We start from the raw sequence: 25144 nt of genomic DNA on the forward strand, positions 1-25144 counted from the left end.
ACACACACATACACACACACCACAACATAGCCTTACACTAAAAATAAGATTCCTGTACCCCTTCATCTGGTTTAGACTGACTGATTTCAGTTCAAAAAGTTACCTTTACTTTAAAGCCCATTTTTTTTTTTGTTTTCCTGGTGTCTGTAGAAAATGACTTTGTCATTATTTTCAAAACAAATCTTTAACTTTCTGATGACTGTAAGAGAATCTTGTTCTATTTTAAGAAACCTTACTATTTTCTTGTCATGTTTTAAACATAAGGACCTGAAAGTTTTAATTTACCTAATCACACGTCTAAAGAGAATGAGAAGACATAAGGATTAAAGGGATTACCTCCTCACCAAGGAAAACAACACACAGATTAGATGCTAAGAAAAAGCAAAGCCACTGTGAAGCCTAAACATCCCTAGAGATAACCCTAAAAATATGCAAGCAAGCAGAGTCCAAGTGTGAGAGTCATGGATACGCCACTGTCCTCCTCTGGTTTTGAGATGAGGTCTCACTAAAACAGCTTTTTACGTGTGAAATAAGTTATGTCAGCACATACCCACATTTTTCATAGACCAAATTCTCATTACTTGAATTTTCAAGATTGCTAGATCCAAGAGAAGTTACCTGTTGCCAAGAAACCAGTTTCCCTTCCTGTTTTCCTAATGTGTGTGGCAGAGATCAGATCAACAACTAGAGCAGCAAATCCTGACGCAGTAGCTCTCCTTCACTTTCCTGTCTGAGTGCTGACATGTGAGGATGGCCTTCTCCATTAGATCCTCTTTGTTGACCTTTGAACGTGGAACAAGTGGTTATGCAGCATGGGGGGCTTAGACGGACGCACTGAAATGCTCTAGTTGAGGTGTCACGTGTTGGCTTCAGAAGTAATTCACTGTTAAGGTACTGTCGTCTTAAGGACTTCTATCACGCTGATGCAGAACTCATTTTATAGAACATACAAAAGAGCCAAGCGTTGACTGAGTGCTCTGCCGACACTGGAGGCTAGGGCTGCCCTGACACACTACATTACATGCCCGTAACAGTTCCTACCAACAGCGAGAGTGCGATTTTCAGGCCTCACCCTAATCTTCTGAGGAGATGCTCCAAGGCTAGGGCCCAGGGGTCTAAATTTAGCAACGCTTCCTAGTGCTCAAGGCTCAGAACTGTGGCCCCATAATACAGTCCCTCCCTATGCAAGGCAGAAACCTGAGGTTCGGAGAAGGTGGCAGGTGAGACACATAGGACGCTTTCTTTTCTTTGCTTATCCACAAGTTCAGGAAGAATCTGGCATATAACACAGGCCACTCTAAAGATATGAAGAAATGAACAAACCCTCCAAAGCTGTGCACCCAATTACAACAACAGACAAACCAAAAAGTTCTAACTAGTGGAAATGTACCTACTATTAAAACGAACATTCATCATGGCATGAAGAATTTTAATTTCAAAAGTCCTGTTTTCTGGGCTGGTGAGATGACTCTGTGAGTAAAGGCTTTAACATGTAAGCTTTGCCACCTCAATTTGATCCCTCAACTGCACAGAAAAGGTAGGGTCTCTCCAACTCCAAGAAGCTGTCCTTTGACCTCAGCAGGAGCACCATGGCATGTGTGCTCCACCCCACCCATCCCCCAACCCGCCTCACCCCCTACAGTAAGTAAACAATGGTTTCTGATGCTTCCAGAGGCTGAGCATTCCTGAACTGTCTGCATTTGCATACCTTGTTAGTTTGCCTGAGTTTACTCAGCTCTGCTTTATATTTTTCTGCGTCTTCTAGAGCTCGATTCAGGCGAACCTCTGTGGCACTCTGACTTGTGGCAGCCTGTTTTTGTAGTCTTCTTTTATTTTCTAATTCCTGTGTAGTTAAAAAAATAGAATACTGAAATATCGTCAGTTCCCTTTCATATCTTACATTTTTTCATTTCCATGTTTCTTGCTTTCATTCACACAGACTGCAGGCTACGCATCAAGAGACACAGTTCTCAGAGGATTCTTACTCCCTCCCCCACCACACATATTCTATCAGGGACTTCAAGGGCACTGCTTGTATTTCTCCCTGGTGGGTATGGACTTTTCTGCCTCCAATCTCCAGTTACCTAATTTGATTTGATACCTTTTCTTCAGGGCTTTCTAGAGCATCCTGGGAAAGATTTAGCACGGCATCTGCTGCAGGTGCTAAAACTATTTCCTTGCTTGCTTCTCTCACTGCAGTGCAAACTTTGAAAGTTATCAGTGGTTTTCATTTCTGTAGTCCCAGCATCATAGGTGCACGTAAAAGGCATTAACAGTATCTTCATAAAGGCTTGAGAAATTGCTCAGTGATCAAGAGCACTTGCTACCAACACTCAGAGTCGGCAGCTTGCAATGGCCTGTAACTCTAGTTCCAGGAAGCTGTCTATTCTGGCTTTGGACACCATATGCACACAGTGCACATACAGGCATGCAGGCATACACATGCACATAAATAAATAGTTAAATATTAAAAATGATTCGGGCTTGTCTTATAATACTGATTCCTCTATTCCATACAACACACAGCCTGGCTGGCCCAGAGCCTCTAACGCGCACTCGGTAAACCCCGGAATCACTGTAGAGCCAGAGCTCACTTTAATGCGACACTTGTCTTTTTCAATATTTCTTCCTTGGCTGTATCACATCATCTTTGAAACTCATTTCTGTGGCTTTGAGTAATTAAAGAGAAAAACAAAACAAAACACATGCTGCTCCTTATGTAGGTCTCTAAACAAATCAAGCTGCGCCTGGCTGCCATCTGCTGCCGCAGCCTTCTGCACAGCTTTGTGGGAGGCAGCTACGCTGGGAACTTGTCGGCTCTCACTTTCACAGCAGCCTCCATAAGAACGCCGCGAACCTTTGTCCTTCAATTTGCTGGTGACTTTATAACTTCCTATTCAGAACTCTGAAAAGGACAGCAAGGAGGAAGAACAGCAAAGGCACAAATGACATGTCTCCACACCAGTTAACTCACTGAAGAAAGAGAAAACCTGGGTAAAAACTTTGAAGACATTTGCTTCCAATCATACACTGATACCTCTCCCCCACCCCTCCCCTCAGAATCAGTCTCACTCTGTAGACCAGGCTGGCCTCAAACTCACAGAGATCTATTTGTCTCTGTCTCCCAAGTGCTTTTATCACAAGGGATAATTGTTGAACCATCAAGCCCAACACTATGTCCTGGTAACTTTTCTATCATACGGGGAAGACACACTGCTTCCTGAAAACAGATAAAAACCACTGCTGTCCTCCCCCCCAAAAAAACTCACTTTATATATTAGACATATTTTATAGAAAAAAATTTCAAGGTTTTAATTTTACACTTGTCTTAAAATTGGGTCTGACACTCAATGACATGGTAATAAAACGAAGGCAAATCAGTATTTCTCACAATTACCTACTTGAAATACTGGACATTTATTTCATACTGCACATAAACTCAACTTAAAATAGATCATATGCATATGACTCATGTGATGCTGATACATACAGACTACATAAAATACTTTTAAAAATTCTTATGGCTTTGGGGGAGGCCAAAGTTTCTGGGGAGAATGAAAACTTGAATATAATAATATATACAATTTACCAAAAATCTAAAACTTCTGCCCTTGGAAACACATGTTTAAAAAAAGAAGAAGAAGCAAAGTCAAATTACAAAAGATTAACACAATACCCAAGCATCTAACAGGCAGACTGCAGAGGAAGCATGAAGAGCCTTAGAGCTCAGTCTTCACACATGTGCAGACAGACTCAGAGGAGCACACAGCACACAGCACACAGCACATGTGCAGACAGACAGACTCAGAGGAGCACACAGCACACAGCACATGTGCAGACAGACTCAGAGGAGCACACAGCACACAGCACATGTGCAGACAGACTCAGAGGAGCACACAGCACACAGCACATGTGCAGACAGACTCAGAGGAGCACACAGCACACAGCACATGTGCAGACAGACTCAGAGGAGCACACAGCACACAGCACATGTGCAGACAGACTCAGAGGAGCACACAGCACACAGCACATATGCAGACAGACTCAGAGGAGAACACAGCACAGAGCACACAGCACATGTGCAGACAGACAGACCACAGAGGAGCACACAGCACACAGCACATGTGCAGACAGACAGACCACAGAGGAGCACACAGCACACAGCACATGTGCAGACAGACAGACCACAGAGGAGCACACAGCACACAGCACATGTGCAGACAGACTCAGAGGAGCACACAGCACACAGCACATGTGCAGACAGACTCAGAGGAGCACACAGCACACAGCACATGTGCAGACAGACTCAGAGGAGCACACAGCACACAGCACATGTGCAGACAGACAGACCACAGAGGAGCACACAGCACACAGCACATGTGCAGACAGACTCAGAGGAGCACACAGCACACGGCACATGTGCAGACAGACTCAGAGGAGCACACAGCACACGGCACATGTGCAGACAGACTCAGAGGAGCACACAGCACACAGCACATGTGCAGACAGACTCAGAGGAGCACACAGCACATGTGCAGACAGACTCAGAGGAGCACACAGCACACAGCACATGTGCAGACAGACTCAGAGGAGAACACAGCACACAGCACACAGCACATGTGCAGACAGACAGACCACAGAGGAGCACACAGCACACAGCACATGTGCAGACAGACAGACCACAGAGGAGCACACAGCACACAGCACATGTGCAGACAGACAGACCACAGAGGAGCACACAGCACACAGCACATGTGCAGACAGACTCAGAGGAGCACACAGCACACAGCACATGTGCAGACAGACTCAGAGGAGCACACAGCACACGGCACATGTGCAGACAGACTCAGAGGAGCACACAGCACACAGCACATGTGCAGACAGACTCAGAGGAGCACACAGCACACAGCACATGTGCAGACAGACTCAGAGGAGCACACAGCACACGGCACATGTGCAGACAGACTCAGAGGAGCACACAGCACACAGCACATGTGCAGACAGACTCAGAGGAGCACACAGCACACAGCACATATGCAGACAGACTCAGAGGAGAACACAGCACACAGCACACAGCACATGTGCAGACAGACAGACCACAGAGGAGCACACAGCACACAGCACATGTGCAGACAGACTCAGAGGAGCACACAGCACACGGCACATGTGCAGACAGACTCAGAGGAGCACACAGCACACGGCACATGTGCAGACAGACTCAGAGGAGCACACAGCACACAGCACATGTGCAGACAGACTCAGAGGAGCACACAGCACATGTGCAGACAGACTCAGAGGAGCACACAGCACACAGCACATGTGCAGACAGACTCAGAGGAGAACACAGCACACAGCACACAGCACATGTGCAGACAGACAGACCACAGAGGAGCACACAGCACACAGCACATGTGCAGACAGACAGACCACAGAGGAGCACACAGCACACAGCACATGTGCAGACAGACAGACCACAGAGGAGCACACAGCACACAGCACATGTGCAGACAGACTCAGAGGAGCACACAGCACACAGCACATGTGCAGACAGACTCAGAGGAGCACACAGCACACGGCACATGTGCAGACAGACTCAGAGGAGCACACAGCACACAGCACATGTGCAGACAGACTCAGAGGAGCACACAGCACACAGCACATGTGCAGACAGACTCAGAGGAGCACACAGCACACGGCACATGTGCAGACAGACTCAGAGGAGCACACAGCACACAGCACATGTGCAGACAGACTCAGAGGAGCACACAGCACACAGCACATATGCAGACAGACTCAGAGGAGAACACAGCACACAGCACACAGCACATGTGCAGACAGACAGACCACAGAGGAGCACACAGCACACGGACAGTGAATGTGTGGAGAGACTGGACCCTTGTGCTGCTGACAGGAAGTGAGTGAGTCAACAGCATTAAAAAACAGCTGGCACCTGTCCCTGGGAAAGGCACTGGCTTCAGCCCCACCATCGCAAGATAAATAAACAAGTACATAAACAAACAATAAGTTACAAGATAGAGGATACTCCAGAATTAAAGAAGGAAAAATTGGTGTTATAATACAAACTTTCCAGGACAGATCTACTGAGACAAAAACTACAGTAGTGACCCAGGACCAGCATGGATGGGAGATGTGGGTGTGAGGACGGAAGGGTAAGAGACATCCTTTGGAAGCTATGACTATGTTCTATGCGGTCCATAGCTCCATGAACTCATGAATATACTAAAAACCACTGGCTGAACTGCACACTTTACTAGAAGGGAAAATACAGTACATGTACCTCAAAAGTTGTCACATACTCTGTTTAAGGGGAATGTTTTCCATAAGTATTAATAAGTGAACAGCTTACAACAGTGTAGCTCCAATAGCTTGTGTGTCCTGGGGATTGGGTCAGGAGATGAACCAAAGTTTACCCGTTCTACTGATGACAGCTGCTGCTGTAATTCATCACATCTTTTATTTGCTTCTTCAAAAAGATTCTTATATTTTTCTATTTGGGATTGCTGGGATGTGACTGTTCGCTGTTGCCGCACACAGTCTTCTTCCAAAGTTTTCACCTTGGACTTTAAGTCCTGAATGTCATCCTCCTACAATCAATGATATTATCAATTATGTGAAAAATGTACAAGATATGCTATCAAATCACACAGCAGAAAACAAGAACCTCAGATGGTCTTTGATGATATATATACATATATATAAGTTAATGAGAAAAATAAAGCCCATTTCACACTCACTATGAGGAATGGAAGTCAGATATTTTATATTGAATAGCTTATCTAGCAAGTCTAAAGTAGTTAACTCTAAATTTGACAATTCTGAGATATTCAAAAAAATTTGATAAGATTTGTGGTAATTCAGGATTTCAGAATAAAGTTTGATATATATTATATATATTAAATATATACAATTTTCAAATCTAATATCTAACTGTATACTGTAATCTAAATAAGGCTATCCAAAATATAATTAATACTGCCCCTCTCGTCTTCAGTAGAGCACTCTTGCCCGGGCCATGCAAGCTTACCTTCTTATTGCATTCACACACAACGTTGTCCAGCTCCTCCCGCATCACATGGAGCTTGGCCTTTAGAAATCGGATCTGAGCCTCTGTTAAGGCAAATCATTACGTGACTGCTTTTTTTTTTAATCAAACCTAAGATATTAATTACCAAAAGGTCCTATTTTATGAGTAAAATACGGTCAAAGTATACAATCTAATAGGAGACCATGGCAGGAACACTGTAAACATTAAACACTCCACATGTAGGAAACAAAAAAGAACAGCAACAGGTGGTCACATCAAGCATGGAGAGTGGATAAGGGCAGAGAGGCAAGACCCTTCCTCCAAAGAACAACACCTACAAACTAGCGTTCTTGCAAATTTACAGACCAAACTCACGTCTCCTATAGTGATCCAAAATTTATCAACCAGAACTGATAGCAGTCTCAGGTTAGCAATGTCCAAGAAACAAACACATCCTCTTTAGCAAAAATGAAGTTTCATATCTTATAGTCTGTGCTCCCAAACTGACTCCAGATCATTCAGTTCCAACCATAACCCAGCCGTTCCAAACAAGCATCTGGATCACAAGGGTACTCGTCTTGGTTAAGCACACTAAGAAGGAAGGTACTGAGAGAGTGCTATGTACTGCTCATGACAAAGCCTGTTGCTGGTCCTGGATGTCTATATCTCTGTTCTATAACAGGGCAGTGGGTGACTGTCTCCAGGAAGAAACATCTGCCCAGCACAACCTGGAAGGCATCTGAAGAGTAACAACCATTTACTGTCCTTCCTTCTGCCAGTTCCAGGGGCCTCACTAGGTCAGTAGATGCTACAAATGCATAACTGCATTGCTTCCCACTGTGACTGGAGTGCAGCTCAATCATCATTACACTCACGACCTGTTAGGGCTCTCCAGTATCAGAATTTCACAGTTAAGCTTTCTGATCATCTGTAGTGAACACCTGAAACTAAAACAAGAAAGTAAGACAGGAGGCACCCTTGCTAACCATCCTGATGGTCAGAACATGCCAACAGCACCTGGGTGGAACGAGCTATGCCCTGGGAGCAGGTAGCCCCGTCAATCAGGAGCACAGGCTAAAAAGTCTGCAAGGAGGAGACAAGCTTCAGAAGAACCATAAAAACCGAGGCCCCAGACAGCTCAGCAGAGGCTGGCCTCCAATATAGCTCAATGCACACAAGCCATGAATCCTACCAATAAGGGAATCTTCCACTGACCTTGGTGATCATTGAGTGTCTGAAGCCCCGGTTGAATGGTTCCACATAAATGAGACATGACTAGTTCTCTGTATTAAGCTCAAGCAATGTTGTTCCAAGGACCATCTCAGAACCAGAACCCACTCACTATCTACCATGCCAGTGGCTGTAGTCATGGTGGCTTGCTGTGCACTATCAGACCTGCAATATATTTTATGTTACTACTGCCACTGTTAGAGTGAATCACACCTCCAAATAAAAGGTAGCATCACTTAGAGCTAGGTTGTTAGATTATTAGATTCGTATTTCTGTGAGCTGCCTTCTTCCCCTTTCAATGTGTGAACAATAAACTGCGTATTTGAAAAAGACACACTGTCAGCCTCTTGTGGTACACAGTTAGGTTCAAGACATCATTTGACAAACTAATTTTTAAATGGAGACGCTGCTATCACAGAGGAGCTAGGTGGCCAGATTGGAGTCACAGCTAACCATAGTCCACACCCATATTCATTTCACAGCCAAATGACAGTTCACAGTAACTATGCTTACACATTCCAATTGTTCTGGTTTTTGTTCCAACAGCACAGGTGGCTCCTCATAATTTCAGTAATTTTAGAGGCATTGCTGCTAACGAATACAATGCTTTTAGATGATTAAAATTCAGTGTTTTCTCTAGTTACATGCACAGTCTACATTAATCAGAAAGGAAATTATATTCATTTAAAAAATCATTTGATTACTTATCTATTGCTAATCAATTCAATTATCCATTTCAAATATACTGATTTAACATATAATAAATATAATAAAAATAAATGAATTCAGAGAAACTTCATTTTGGTGATAAGTTATGGGATATTTTTTTTAATTTCAGCTGAAAACTCCAAAAACAATAGTGTGGTGATGACTTTTCACAAACATCGGGCAGAGACGAAGGCAGAGGAAGTTGAGTGAACTCACGCCACCACCCTGGTCAACAATCACTGATGGCCACTTTACTTCATCTAGATTCTCCATCCTTCCTTCCATCGTCTACATCTCTCTACATCATTATTATCTAGACACAGATCCATAAATCAAGACAAATTTTTCAAGAAATAGGTCCCCCAAATCTTTATTCTAACTAAGTAGCTGCAATGTTAAGAGAAAAACTACAAAGAAAAGAAAACCTACCAGTCCCAATGTCCTTACTAACACCACAGAAGCTGTCGTCCTCTGCACACTCTGGCAAGATGGCCTCTTCCAGCTGCCCTTCGATCCTGCTAATTGTCTTGGCAAGAGAGAAGTCTGAGAAATCGTCTGGAATGGCCACATCCTCAGCAGTCTGCACGTCAGGATGTTTCAGTTTAACACTAAGAAATAAAGCACGCAGGCATACATGAGGAGAAACAAAATGATGGAATGGAAGCGGAGCTTTGCTCAAACAACAACCAGACAAACCTGTTATAAAACATAAGCACGATGGCATCTCTGGTGGAAACTGTTGAGGACTTTGTCCTAAGTCTCAGGAGGCATTCAGTCTTTATGATAGGTACATGCAGCCTACTGGTCACATCACTGTACAGTTTGAGTTTTTCATGCTCCTGGTGAACTGTCCCAATGATGCTGCCCCATCCTGGGAAAGAATCACCAGGTCCTCAGTGCCATCAAACCTAACATTCGTTTTCCATGTGGGAAACACACTCTGACAAGAATCAAAGTTGATAGTGTTGGCTTTGATTTTTAACGTTAGGTGGAGAAAGGGTTAGGGAATGAAACTCACTTCCAGAAGCACTGAAGACTGGACCAGGTCAACTAGGTCAGATGTCACCAAGATTGTTATTCTGAAAGCCCAGATTACTTTTAACACAGCGGAAAATGCTTCTAATTTTTGCAATGACTGTCCTCTATTTAAAGAGTGACTGTGAAGCCAGGACAAGGGAATTGTGCAGTGACACATGCAGTTTAGCCAGCGATCTCTTCAGGCTGCTTTTATTAATTTTACCTTCTGACCCTTCAATTCTATTTTTTTCTCTTTTAAGCAATTAAAAGACACAAGAATTAATACAGATTCCTGCACTATTACAATGTAATTACCAGCTTGGGTAGGTCACAGATATAAAAATTTAATAGCTTACTGGTTGGTACATCCAAACCCTTTTCCTTTTATAAAACAACAACAATAATAATAAAATAATAAATAAATCATCATAACCTGTTTCATAAAAACATGTTTATCATCATAAAGATAGTCTTGTACTCTTTAAAAAACAGCAGAATATAAATTATAATTTTGATATGCTCTAATTTACACCATATTAAACTATTCCCATCTCACAAACACAGTAATATATGGCATCTGTCAAAAAGTCAAGACCCAGAAGACAACTTCTTCTATTTACAAAAACCTGTCAGAATGATTCAAAAACCCAGAGCCTAGGGCTAGAAAGATAGTTTACCACTTAGAAGCACTTGTTCTTGCAGAGGACCCAGGTTTGTGTCCCAGTACCTAAATGCGGCTCACAACTGTGGGTACCTCTGGGGAATCTGTTAGCCTCTTCTGTTCTCAAAGGAAACCTACACATACATGGTATGCATTCACACAAACACTAATATAAACACATTTTAAAAATATCTTTAAACAAAACCGAGATCTCAGTCCCAGTTTCAACTGTGTCTCATCAGAACAGCAATAAAATTTATGAAAAGGTAGTGGTTTTGTTTTAGAGAACACAGAATGGCTATTAACTGCAGTAAACAGCTCCAAAGTTACTAAGTATGATGGGATAGATACATGTGGTAGCTTTATGTTGGGAGCTTCATAAAAATCGGGAGGAACAGAAAGTTTATAACAGACTGCAGATATATGGACTGTAAAAGAGAAAAGCAAGCTCATACTTGCCAAGCTGTACCATACCTTGAATTTGTTTTCCTTTCTTTGTCTGCAGAGTGAAGTCTGTTTTGAATCTTGTTTACAGGACCAGTGTTTTTTGTCTTTGGCTAGAGAAAAAGAATTGAAACTATAATTAACTAAAAGTCAAATAATTTCTCTTTTTAAAAAAAATACTTTTTAAAACGTTTTATCTCTTCTACACATCATTACTGTAACTGTTTGAAGGTGTTAGATCCCCTGAAACTAGAGTTAAAACAAGTGTGAGCTGCCATGTGGGTGCTGGGACTTGAACTCAGGTCCCCTGGAAGACCTTAGTCACTCTTAGTCACTGAGCCATCTCTCTAGTGCCCAAGCCTAATAATCTCAAACAACAGAAATTTGTGTTCGAGTTTGCTTTGATTTTTTGTATTTATGGGTATAAGTACTTTGCCTGCACGTATGTCTGTGTACCACATGTGTGCCAGTATTCTTGGAGGCCAGTAGAAGGCACCAGATACCCTGAGACTGGAGCCATGTAAGTGCCGGGAATTGAAACCTGGTCTTCTGGGCAAGCAGTCAGTGGTCTTAACCATTGAGCCTTTTCTCCAGCCCCAACAACTTTGTAACATATGCAATTGTTATTTTGCTACAAATAAGAATTGGTATTTTTATTTAACTAATTCAACTACATTTTCAGGAATCCCAGAACTATGCAGGAAAGACCTAAACAGCACTTAGACAAAGAGAATCAGGAATACAGAAAATGAGTCCCACAGATGCATGTATATTCAGTCAGGTAGTGAATGTTAAATCAGGATGCTTTGATTCACAGACTTCAGCTCTCCTCATTACCAACCATGTGGCAAGCAGGCCTTTCCTACCACTGAAATTTACAGCTCCCTTGTGGATAGAAATTTGGCAATCCCAGGAAGTCCAGTTTCCAGATCCATCTCTGTCCCATGCTTTCTAGATGAGGGCCTGTCTGACAGGATTATGATTCAGGGAGAAATGAAAAGCCTAATTCTATAAAGTCTCTCCTTTAGAACTTTGTTCACTATTCTCCAAATTATTCAGTGAAATTACAAGGTAGAAACTGTCCAAGATCTTTTATAAGCAATGCTAAATGAGTGTATCACAGCTGAGTATTAAGGTTTATATTAGAGACAAGATGAAGGCATTTCTGTGTTCTCTGACCTCCTACACCCTGGTCCTCTTGACCAGAAGTGCAGTTGGGGGCAACTTTGGGAGATGAAGCAACACTCTGAGATGGAACTATACCCAGACCTTGAGGCTTGAAAGACCATGGCCACCAGACTCAAACTAAAGGAGGAGCAAGTTGAGGCTTAGTTCATCCAGTGATCTCTGGAGCAGGAGATGTGCCCACTCTAGGCCAGGCTGCAGCAAACTTCCCAAGATGATACCTCTTCTCCTTCCACAAAGCCCTCTGCTGCCAGCCACCAAGCTAGAAGTACAGGCTCATTCCCATCAATCCCCTGAGTCCTCAACCAGCTGTAAGCACAGTTGCTGATCCTCCTTCCCCATGGGGCCACTCCAACATGTAGCACAAAAACTGCTTCCCCAACTCCCCCAACTCCCTCTCCCTTTCAGGCTCCTGACTGCACCAAACTCACCAAATTCATTCCAGAAACCTCAGGGTCCACATTTGAATACCTGGGTGCCAGAACAGATGGCATTGGACAGAAATGGTGTGGCAGACGCTGAGTCTCCAACTGGGCCTCCACTAGAACCTGCAGGGCCACACCCCACAGAGGTCCATCTCTGGCTGAAGCCTCTGGTTCCAATTCTTTTAACAACCCTCAAAGGTGGTATACTTCAGGCTAGCTATCAGCTCAGTATAGAGCACAGTATGGCACTGACTTCTTGTCTCCTTTTCCCAAGGCATGATTACAGACTTATATATACTGCCAGAACAGACATTGCTAGCTTGTTTTTTTCTCTGTGACCTTGATCATTGTATTTGACCTTGATCATAAATATTTTATTGGGTTTTTTTTGTTTGTTTGTTTGTTTGTTTTTGGTCTACTGGGGCTTCTGAGACACTTGCTTGGGGATTTAGACCTGGAAGTAGTTCATTGATAAATGAAACTGCTGATGAATAAAATTGGTTTAAAAAAAAGGTTTACATTCTACCTATTGAGTCATGCTCTTTCCCTACTTGTCTTTACAAACAAACAAATCAAACCTAGGAGCCAGCAAGAGAGCTGATAAGATGCTTGCTAAGTGCGATGGCCTGAGTTCAATTCCCAGACTCCACATGGTAGAAGCAAAACAAAACAAAACAAAAAAAATTATTTGTGCCGCCATATGAATGAGATGGTACAAATAATTTTTTTTGGTTTTTGATTTTGCTTTTTAGTTAAAAATCTTAAATTCTACAGCATGTAATTGCATTTATGGGAAGTGTGATTTCATACCTTGGTTTCTGACCATGGATGAGCCATCCCTTCAGATGACAACAGATCTCTACAAACCGAAAGTAAGCACTGCATTATAAGAGATGACATTAGGCAGAAAGACCATGCTACTCAACAGTAATTATAGCCTAAAGAGGAAATACTGCTCTAATTCCAACTAGCCATGCATTAACTTGACATGATTTATACATTGATTTCTATGTTATATCTAGATGTATGCATATATTTTTAATAATTATATATGCACACAGAATTACATTTTACTTTGATTCTAGTTCCTAAACATTAGTTTAATTTGAATAATGACAAATAAAAAGTGCTCAGGTTAAAGAATTCACTACAAAGAAGGTATGACAACATCTTTTTGGGGAATGTACAAATGTGCCTTAGCGTAAATCATAACAAGGGCTATCCATTTCTTAAATGAGTCAGAGCTGGCAAGATGGCTCAGCAAGTAAATGCACCAAGCCTAACCACCAAGAGGTTGTCCTCTGATCTCCATTTATGCATGCACACACTTGCATGTACATGCACACAGGCACACATACACACACAAACATGCGCGCAGACACACATACTAATAACAAAACAAATAACCCACTGCAGCACTTTTTCTTGTAAGTACACTCAACACAACCATTCTAACGCACTTGAGCACTCGGTCGGGGTCTCTCTTCACAACATTATGGACAGTAGAGTCCAGCCTGCCTTTCTCATTGCTTAATGCTTTGAATCTGGCAGTTTCACATATAAATTTTTAAACTAACATCAAGTAACAGACATCAAGTACATGAGAAGATAAATCTAAATCCATTTTATTTCCTTCTTTTTATGAAATTTTTTTCTTGGGTTTATAGCCATGTCTGTATTAGAACAAGGCATCTCTGTAGGTGTAGACATACACTGGTCACCAGTGGCTGGATCTATGCACACCCACTCATGACCTATGCCTATGCTGGTTTACTCTACAACAGACTTGGGCAGTTGTGACAGAGACTATCTAAGCCCACAAATCCTAAAACATGGAAAGCTTACCTGCCCCTGACCTACTGTGCAAAGCGTCCGTATTAATATCACAGACCACACTGGGGGAAATGCCATCATATCTCTACAGCGACTGGCCACAGTAGAGAACACACAAAACAAAACAGCTTTCCATCAGACATTACCTAGTGACCTGGCCATGTATAGGTTTCTTGCAATTTAAGATGGAAGTATATACTTAGATCATATCTACTAGAAAAGTAGCTTTCAGCATATCTTACACTTGTGGAAAATAACCCTTTTCACACACAACACACAAATCTTTCCAAAATTATACACAGGTATCTTCGAGTGTCCTTATTTCAAGTATATGCCTACTATCTCATCAGACGTCAACATGCTCCCGCACTGTCCGTCCCATCCCACACCTCCCAAACACACATGTGCACCACTGAAATTACCTACCAGGGCCTGGAGGGAAAGCTCAGTGGCTAAGAGCACTAGACCCAAGTTTAGTTCTCGACACCCAAGTTGAGCAACTCCAGTTCCAAGGAACCCAATGCCTTTGGCCTCCACATACAGTGAGTGAGTGATGTTCATATGCACAAACAACCATACCCACATACATAGTCAAAATTAATAACCATAAAAATAAAGAACATTTCTAATGCCCATCACCGTGAGGGATACATGCTACCTCTGCTGGTGCACTCCCTCCCACAATGCACTGCAGTACAGTGCTCTGACTCACATTAACCTTCTGTCTGACATATGACCAAGACTGTCCTGGTCTTGGTAGTCAACCTTGCTTCCAGCACATTATAGGAGTTAGATATTAAACTAAAGTCTCATTTCCTTACTATATTTCTCACAAAGCAGTCATAGGTGTTGAAGACCTATCACAGAATGAACTGCTTGCCTCTTTAAGGTCATTACTACTCTAAAGTGAAATGGATGGTCTCTTTACAGAATTGTCTCTCATCTTTAATAATGTTTCACGTGACAAAGCCACCTGTGAAACAGCTGCATTAAGAGGATATTCTAGGCTGGACAAGCTGAGTCATGAGGTAAAGGCCCTGCTGTCAAGCCTGTGACTTGAGTTCACCCCCTGGGTCTCACGTGGTGGAGTAGAGAACAGGTTATCCTCTGACTTCCATACTGTTTGCATGCGTGCACACTAATATATGGGCACAGAGACACACAAAAACAAATAAGTGTAAAAAAAATCCACTTGTTGCAGGTAAACAGAGACATCACCACTTTGGACACAAGAAAAACTTAGTAAAAGATCGGCAGTTTATTTCCATGCTTGTAAAATCAGTGTTTTGCTTGCTTCAGCAGGAACTAAAATCAGCTGCAGATACATCATTTTGATTCTTTAGTTTCTGGATAAAAGCCAGGCCCAATTTTGTCTGTAATCCTAATTTTGGAATTTGAGTAGCTACTGGGTATCTTATTGTTACTTGAACATATGCACACGCCAAATAGTGATATAAACTGTACTTCTGATTTCCTAGAGAGAAAACCTCAAAGTGGCAGGCAGTAACAGTCCTCAAATAGCCCATGTCTTAAAGCTGTCTTCTGAGAACCCACAGTTGTTTTGAGTTATAGTGTAATTCTAGCCACAGTTTCTGTGCTGTGTGATTTTTCTCTTCCTGGGTTCCAGTGCGGACCACACGCTATTACAGAGTTCTTTCCAAGGCTCATTCTTCACTGTACAGAGGACCCCAGTCACAGTAGCTATATTGCAGAGTCTTGCATGGAAATGCATCAGCAATTAATACTGTGTGTGTGTGTGTGTGTGTGTGCCCGTGCGCATGCACGAACGCACGCCTGTGTGTTACTGCTCGGGATGTCAGAGGTGTTAGAAAATTCCTTGGAGCTAGAGTGACAGGTGTTGTCAGCCAAGCAACCTGGGGCTGGAAAATGAATCAGGGTCCTCTGCAAAAGCAGCCAGTGCTCTTGACAGACAGGTGTTTATAGAGATAACCTTTTGTACTGAATGGAAGCATCACCTGTCAGTAAAGACTGACTGGCCAATGGGCTGAGGCAAGGTTAGAAGGTGAGGCATCTGACAGAGAGGAATTCTGAGAAAATGGGCACAGGAGATTCACCCCACACACAAAAGAAACTGAGGACCAGGTAGCCAGCTATATGGCATGACTTAGAATAAAATAAATGAGTAAATAAGATAAGAGTTAGTTGATGAGTGCCAGGGCCAGCGCCAGACCTGCCCATGCTGGTCTCTCACCCACCTCATGCTTGTCCCTCTCCTAGGACTCGCTAGCCCACATTCCTGCTCTCACCAGTGAGCCATCGCAGGATGGAGCTGCTGTGTTGTGAGGGCATCCTGCACAGCAGAAGCCCCTAGCAGGGCCTAACCAGTAGCTGCTGGGGGACCCATGTGTCCTGCAGTTTGCTCTGCCTGGAAGAGCGCTATGTGCTGCGAGCTTCGTTCTTCCAGTACCCACAAAAGGAGATCCAAAAAGGCTGCACATGCGGAAGACGCTGGCGTACTAGATGCTGGAGGTGTGTGAGGAGCAGCGTTTCCAGGGGGATGTCTTCCCTCTGGCTATGAACTACCCAGACCTGTCCTGCGCCCCCACCCAAAAGGCACAATTGCAGCTTCTAAGTACTGTTTGTTGTTTCTGAGAAGCTTTGCATCTATATGGACCAAGCTGTGGCTCCCTGGCAGTTGTAGGAATGGGAGGTGCTGATCCGGGGGAAGCTCAAGTGGCACCTAGCTGCTGTGATTGCACATGAGTTCCTGGCTCTGATTCTGCACCATCTTTCTCTGCCCAATGACCTGTCAGGCCTTGGTCAGAGAGTATGCCCAGAGCTTTTTGGCCCTCTGTGCTATAGATTACACCTTTGTGATTACCCTCCATCTATGATTGACACAGGCAGCCTTGGGGCTGCAGTGTTAGGCCTAGGTGCCTTCTCTATGTCTGCAGATGAGCTCACAGTTGCTGGCCGGAATCACAGGCACTGAAGTGGACTGCCTGTGTGCCTGCCAGGAGCAGACTGAAGCTGCCCTTGGGGAGAGCCTTGGGGAAGCTTCTCAGACAGCCCCCAGGGCTCTAGCAGCTAGGGGTCCATTCAGACCAGTATTCCCACAGATATCAGAGCCATCCACCAGTAGCTTGGGAAGGCCCTCAGAGCCACCAAGAAGAGGAGAGGCCACTGTCACCCCCTCCCTGCCTCTAGGAACAATCTGTGCCTCATCTGAAGCCCAAGTGGGGTTTGGGGGGGACTCTCCTTCCCTTCACAAAGCCCAAAGGGTCAGGTCCTGCCTATCCCCACAGTGTGCACTAAGGAGTTGTTTGGTCATGAGGGTGTCTGCATGGAGTCAGCTCCTCTTCCTTCCCACTCAACCAGCTTGGCTTTCCTGGGCCATGACGATCAGAGAAATACAAGCAGGTAAAATCCACACACCAGCCTTTCTTTTCAGTCCCTCCTCTGTCAGGGGCTCCAATTCTTTCAGTTGCCAAAATACTCCAGTACCTTCCAAAGATGTTGCCCCTCACAGGGACATTGCATTTGGATTTGTGTCCTTCAGGCATCCAGATACACATATGAGCAGCCAACATAGATGGCTGCTGTGTAATCTGTTGTGTAATCCGTACCCCAGCTGCTCTGAGAGGGAATAGCCTAGGCCTTGGCCAGAACAAAAAAGAATGCATAAATTGTTACTTTGCTTCCTGCTTAGCTTCTGTGACTGAGGGGTCTTGAGGGGTGCTGATGGTCATTTTAATTTATTGCTTTGAATACAACTGTAAGAGGGTACAGCCTGTATCCCACAAATGGTGGTAACCCTGCCGGCTGCTGTTTCCCTCCCCTCTGCTACCGCTTGGTGGCCCAGGCGATGCTACAGCCTGGGATGGGGTCATGCCTTCCTCTCCTTAGCCCTCCACCTCATCTTCAGCAGAGAGGGTTTAGGCAGGGATGAATGCTGGGAGATGACTGAGCTATCTGGAGAGAGGGCAAGCCCTGTGGACACAAAGTTTGGGCTAATGGCCCATTTCTATCATGTTGCCTTAATAAAGGTTTCAGAATTAAAAAAAAAAAAAAAGTTAGTTAGAACCAAAGCTATTGACCTAAGCATTTATTCATATATAAGAAGTCTCAGAGTCATTATTACTGGGAACAAAGTGGACAGATGTGTTACCTGGTGCTGTTTGTATTTTGACACTAATTCTGCTCCTTCCCCAAGAGGGGTAGAGGAGTAAATCGCTAGTCAGGTGACTTGATGTGAACCTTCTCCCCATTTTAATTTGTAAAATAAAAGCTAGAGCCAGTAACTGGGCAGGGGAAGAGAGGTGAAGCTGAAAAGTTTTAGGGAGAGAGGGAGAAACAGGAGGCGGGGAGATGATGAGAAGAGAGAGGAGGACTGAGGAGGAGGAGGTGGAAGGAAAGTGGAGAAGCTGTGAGTTCTAAGGACCTCAGAGCTGGGGAAGAGACCAGTGCAGTGATGGCTCTGCCTGGTCTAGGCGCTGCCTGTATTCATATTAATTGAGTCATGTTTACCTTGCACAGGCTATTGGGTTGGAGATTTACTGAAACATGGGTGGGAAAACATGAGGTTACAGATGGCTTTAATTACAGGTTAACTTAGAGTAGAGAGTAGAGATAGGCCTTTTAGTCACCATTGAGACTAGGATCCTCTATATACTGAAGAACAAGCTTCATAAAAAACTGTAGACTCGGTTGTGAACTGTGGTGTTCCCTGGAACCAAACAGATAATCCCACTGAACAGAAACTGCAGGCATGGCTAGAATTTCATTGTGTGATGCTTGAAAGAGCTGTGAGTTATCAAGAGACAAACTCACAACATGGGCTGTTTGGGGCCCTCACTGTTTCTGCTTCAGTAAGTTTATATAATTTTACTTCTATAGAACCCACACTTCTGCTACATATATTACAAATATTTTAAGGATGCCTTATTTTTTGATGTGCTAAAAATGCACAAGAAGTAAAAAAAAAAAAAAAAAAAAAAAAGAATAGCATATGTATGGCTACACTAATTTATCATTACCTAATTTTCACATGTAACCTTAAGAGAAAGGCAGTAGAGCGTCTGAGAAAGGGCCTAGAAATCACTCACATCACCGACCTTCCCTTCCCTAAGCTACAGTTTTTCAAATGAAGGCAATAACACCTATTTTAAAACAATACCTAGAGTTACATGAGATAAAAAAGGTTAAGAGCTTGCCTTGTATATGACTAATAAGATCCCAAGTTAAATATTACACTCTTCTTTGAATTATTAACATTTTCAAAAAGATTTTATAATTAAACATTTACAAGGATCACTGAAAGAAAGCTGTAGTTGAGAACTGAAGTCACATACCTCGGACTGTAGCCATCTTCCTCTTTGCATGATGTAACTAGTGCTGAAAAGGGCCTTGCTCGCACTTCTTGCTGCTCTCTCTAGTTAAACGAGGTAAGTCGTGAGCTCAGAGCTTCGCTCTCCTCTCAGCCCTCAGCCCTCCAGACCCACCCAGGTGTCTCCAGTGTCAGCACTGCTGTGCTCTCACAAATGCACACTGTCTCCATTTCACTCCTCATTTGAAGATAAAAACATAAGAGTAGTAAGGCCTCCATAGCCCTTAAACTCTATGAAGTCAGGGAGTGACTTCTGATAAGGAGCCATTAAGTAAATGCAGCCTGAAGATGGCAGACGTTACATCCGGTTAGCTTTGGAAGTAGCTAGTGGCCTTCCCCTTCCAAACCTCCCTCACTTTTATAATACTGTTCTTTCTGGGATGGAAATAAAGGTTCTCTATAAGAAATTCCTTAAGCATATAGAAAAGGTACCTCTCATTCTACTGTGACATGCTGTCCTTCTAAAAAAAATGTTTTCCTTCTGTTCAGATATAGGCAAAACTGTAAATTAAAGTTAAAATACTTCCAGTAAAATATTTAATTACAAATGCAATTAGCACATCTGTGATTAGTATCTATTTGGTGAAATGTTATAGATGGTATATTTCTTAATCCTCAACTAATAAATAATTATGGATTCATATGAAGCATCAAAATAAAATATTGACAGTGAAAGTGGCTCAGCTATTAACAGCAGCTACTACTCTTGCAGAGGACCCGTGTTTGGTTGCCAGCACATGGGCTCCTCACCCTCGTCAGGAAGCTCACAATCGACCACCTATCAGCCCAGTTCCAAAGATCCAACGTCTCCAGTGTCTGTGGCTCTCATGTGTACTCACACACAGACACATACACATAATTAAAAATAAAAATAAATCTTAAAAAATAGTGAAATATTATTAGAATTTCTTCCCTGCCTCCATCAACTCCATTTTGGGGATTAGAGAAAGAACCAGTAAGGTCAGGACAAGAACTCAGTCATACACAACTACAAATGGTAAGAAACTGCCCGGCAGTGGGATCTCAGTGTCTGCTCACTGCTCAGCTTTCACCTTGAGCCCTGTTACTTGAACTGAATTTTTTGTTGTTAATTATATTGCTTCCTGTGTGGCCATAGACACACCCATCCTTCTGTGTGTGGGATCTGGCAATTTCTTCCCTTATTAAGTCAAAGGGTGAGCCTGGGTCAGTACTGCTCACATTTGAGAAGGTAGGGACCGAAGAACATATTAGAATTAAATGATACTTATATTTTGGTATCGGAAAAGATTTCTGGCATTAATGTTCTTACTGGTTATGTGATTGGAGCGTCTGAATTGAATCTACTTTTATCACACGCATTGAAAACAGACCTGCATAAACACATTCTTGTTTAGCTTGTCACTCATTGAGCTGTTCATCGATGCTTTGGGTATTTTTAATATGCACATAAGGCGTTAAATTTAAAGTTAAAAATTAGCACCTACAGGGAACAAGCATTCATCTACTTACTATTACTTCCTCAGCTTGTCGAACCAGATTAGCAGTTTTTGCCTCCAATTCTGCATTTAAACGCCTAAAAGCAGAAAGTAATGTGATAGCAGGGTTATACTCAAATTATAACACAAATAAAAACAATTAGATTTGGGCAATTACATTATAATCAATGCATGCCAAAGCAAACACAACATTTTTAATCTAACATGAACCCAGCTATTAGGACACCCCACCTCTTCCTACCTCTGGTAGGGCCACAAGCATTGCCCTGACCATGGATGGCCTTTCGTATCTTTCATGAAGAGAGTCATCAGACTAGTAAATTAGGCAAGAGCAAAGTGGGTGCTTTCAACTCAGCTCCAGGATTAACCACTAGAGAACACAAGTTCCAACCATGCGTCTTTAGAGACAGGTGGGCCCTGCTCAGGGAGGCCTGCATGAGCTGGGGTGCTACTATCTTTGGGGAGCCAGCTCACAACTCAGCCACACACTTCAATACCAATATCATCAGAAATATGAGACCAATTTGGCCTCCATTTGCAATCTAGCAAAATTCATGACTGCTTGATCCAAGTAAGCCTGCAAGAATGATTATAAGGGGGATGTTTTAAAGGGGAAGTTAGGTATTATTATTTAATCTTTTTATTTTTAATCTTCCCTCCCAATTGCCATCTATTGCACACACTCAAGTTTGTATTCACCCAGAAACAGGGAAGAAATACATTTATCTCCACGTGGTCAGCTTCTTCACTGGCTTCACAACAGTCCAGGGAGCACGTTTAGCCTGGTGCACTAAATTCTATTCCTGTCTATCTCCCTTTTAAAGATTCACTCTATGATATATATCTTTTTCTCTTATTGAAGGGTCCCATTTCCAACCATAGCCAAAGTTCTATCAAGGAGTTCTCAAGAAGACTCATTAGAACATGATTCTAAAGTAATAACAGGATCTAATCCTAACCTAAAGAGGATGGGGGAGGAAAGGGGAAGGACAGGCAGCACCATATCCTTTCTTAAAACAGTCTTACCTCTAAGAAATATATTCATATTTTAAGATTACTTGGTTAAAAGAGAAGTTTATAAGAAATTAATTTATTATATTTAAAATGACTTTTAACTTTTTCTTAGAATAATCAGGACTTAAATTGAAACTTAAGAATCAATGCAGGTCAACCAAGAGGATTAAACCTATTTTCCTACTCTAAATTCATCAAAATGAGAGATAAAATATAATGATAAGAATAATCGCTAAGCTCAGGGGAAATAGCCTCATACTAAGAATGACTGGAAATTCTAAGTGAGAGCCACTCAGAGGAATAGAAGCCAGAACAGCCTAGAATCCAGAACTGGTGTGCATGTGAGTCACGAGCTTCAAAACACAAAGACTCCTCCCACAACCTCAGGGGATGTGCTAGTGAGGAGGTAGAAGGTCCACCCTGTAATTCCAACACACAGAGGAAGGGCCCAGACCCATTTCATCCGGACGATTCAGACATGAAGCCGGCCTTCATACTACTTTAGTGTAGAAGAAAGGTAAATTAATAGAGGGAAACTTAAAGCCAAGCAAAAGGACATTTTTCTCATCTAGAACATAAGGGCTCTGAAAATTAACCCTGCTGAGGATGACTTTCAGAAAATAACAAATCACGTTAGCCACCAAAGGAGAATAGGCAGGCACAAGAAGGGAGAGGAGAAATTTACAATATAAAAAAACAGAGAGAAACATAATAAAATATTTTAATGAGAATTCTAATTTGAAAAAGCAAAAAAGAACAAGACTGCTATGGTTTGACAGTTAACATCCCCACAAGTTAATAAGTGATTCCCAGCTAATGGTGCTGTTTGGGAGGTGTGGCTTTTGGAGTAGGGTGGGGGGGGTGCCTCAGGCTTACAGTCCAGCCTCACTGCTAGCCTGAACTCTGTGTTTCTTGATCCTCCAAGGTTCCCTGCCTGCCATAAACTCCTCTGCCACACACAATATGGCCTGAATTAAATTGTGGAGAAAAGTTATGATTTGTGATTTTTAAAAATTACATTTAGTCAAATTAGAAATCAAGGCAAACAACGGTTTAGAGCCTGTTTTAAAAGGGATCTTCTCAGTCCCTGGAGCACACCTCAAAAAATATGATGAGTTATTAAAAGTGAGCTCCTCAAAATTCCAGCTGCTCATGGTTACTGTTTGTGTCTCATTTTGCATTGAACGGGGAAAGGGGGATGCACAGAAAACAGAAATGGGAAAATACCATCATAATTAGCAGGTGGTGGTCTCCACAGCATGAATCACAGTGGAGCAGTGCCTTAGGCCTTCACACTACTTAAAAATTGTATGTATGTTGTTGTTGTTGTACTTAAAATATGCATCAAATGGCAAATAAAGCAGACATAATCTCTGGAAGAGTTCAGAGTCCAGTAGAGGAGGCAGAACATAGGAAAATAATGCTGGGCATGGTGGTGCAAGCCTTTAATCCCAACACCCTAGAGGCACTCTATGAGTTCGGTGCCTGGTCTACATACTGAGGTCCAGGACAGTGTAGAGTGTCCGTCCCTGTCTCAGGGAGAAAAAAGCCACCAAGTGAGTTTATTTTAACAAAATATGCTAAGTAAAAAGTGATTAAACAAATGGGACCCTGATCAGCAAGGTCAAAGGCCCCTCGGAGTTTTACAGTCCAAAGGCAAATGTGATTTCACTCGAGAAGAGAGAAGGAAGGTGAAAGACCATGTCCTTTGTGACCAGAGAGTTCCTCACTATATGTGTAAGAGGGGGAGCAGAAGGGTAAAGGAAAGAGCCAGAGTTGCCAAAACTTTGCAAGTGCAATAACAACTAAATGCAGTTCTAAGCATTGCAATGGAGAGATGAAATAAAAAGGGAAAGGTTGCTCTGGCTTCTACAAAAAAAAAAAACTCAAGAAGGGCGCTGGGGCGTAGGCAGACAACGTGAAGCCCGTGTTTTCAAAAGCTTTGTAATTGCCAGAGAACAAGGAAGAGATATTATCCTTCTTCCCTCCCACTGTGGACAGACCTTTTCATTTGGAAAACAAACCGCCAAGAAATTTGCACAAATGTAAACCCTAGTACTTTGAGAAGCCTCAAAAATCTACTCTGGGGAATTCTCCACGGTTCTGGACTACATTTTTGCCCCTACAAATATCTTCTCAGACTACTCCTGTGAAAGAGCCAAGGCTAAAGGAAAACGAGGAGGGTCCCTATATGCAGCCACCCTGCAGGAAAGGCACCCCAGTAACCTCACTGGAAACATGCGGGATGCTCACTTGTACTCTTGCTCACGGGCGAGGAGGTCCCGTCCAGCTGCAAGCTGTCCGCGCGACTGAGTACCTGCAGCACCGCGTCTCTGCAGACAGAGGTGCAGAGCTCAGGGTCAAGACAGTCCGGTGTCCGTCCCTCCCGCCCGCCCGCCAGCCCGCAGCCCAACCACTGGCCAGGAGTCTGGCGTCGAACTCACCGGCACTCCAACGCTTCGCCCCGCCATCTTTACCTACCCCAAGCGATGCGGTTGCCGTGGTAACAGCACATCTTCCCGCGAGAGTTCTCAGGTCTCGGGCAGCCTCCCGCCAGAGGGCAGACTTCTGTCTCCACCTAGAACAGCTTTTGCATAGGCTTTGATCTGGGTCCCCTTAACCCACGGAGACTAGCGCTTTCATCTACAAACCTGCAAGTCCTCTGCCTGGAGATGGAAGGGTTTCTAACTCCACTACGCTGACAAACAGCAGGCATAAGCCCCTTTCTGAAAGTGTTTCTCTAGCCCAGCAGGCCAA

The 25144-nt window shown here is 43.1% G+C and overlaps 1 protein-coding gene and 2 pseudogenes across 3 annotated transcripts in view; 2 read left to right on the forward strand and 1 right to left on the reverse strand.

Annotated features, from left to right (window-relative positions):
* TEX9 (testis expressed 9) overlaps positions 1-24858 on the reverse strand; it is a gene marked incomplete at both ends in the record, with an annotated part of 35869 nt that extends 11011 nt beyond the window's left edge. Inside the window, 10 exons of the mRNA XM_080934894.1 lie at positions 1709-1843; positions 6432-6605; positions 7046-7128; positions 9413-9591; positions 11136-11218; positions 13526-13574; positions 19861-19940; positions 21387-21450; positions 24641-24720; positions 24832-24858. Of these exons, the coding sequence (XP_080791020.1) occupies positions 1709-1843; positions 6432-6605; positions 7046-7128; positions 9413-9591; positions 11136-11218; positions 13526-13574; positions 19861-19940; positions 21387-21450; positions 24641-24720; positions 24832-24858 (954 nt within the window). The remainder of the gene's footprint in view (positions 1-1708; positions 1844-6431; positions 6606-7045; positions 7129-9412; positions 9592-11135; positions 11219-13525; positions 13575-19860; positions 19941-21386; positions 21451-24640; positions 24721-24831) is intronic.
* Positions 12259-12618, forward strand: LOC308434134 (homeobox protein Crxos-like; annotated as a pseudogene). Its single transcript has one exon. The product of its transcript is annotated as a homeobox protein Crxos-like (transcript).
* LOC308434135 (G1/S-specific cyclin-D3-like) lies at positions 16833-18101 on the forward strand (annotated as a pseudogene). The gene is made up of 3 exons: positions 16833-17038; positions 17211-17616; positions 18069-18101. The product of its transcript is annotated as a G1/S-specific cyclin-D3-like (transcript).
* Positions 24859-25144: the final 286 nt, after the last annotated feature.

The sequence above is a fragment of the Micromys minutus genome (assembly GCF_963924665.1).
Source record: "Micromys minutus genome assembly, chromosome: 21".
In the NCBI taxonomy this organism is placed as follows: domain Eukaryota; kingdom Metazoa; phylum Chordata; class Mammalia; order Rodentia; family Muridae; genus Micromys; species Micromys minutus.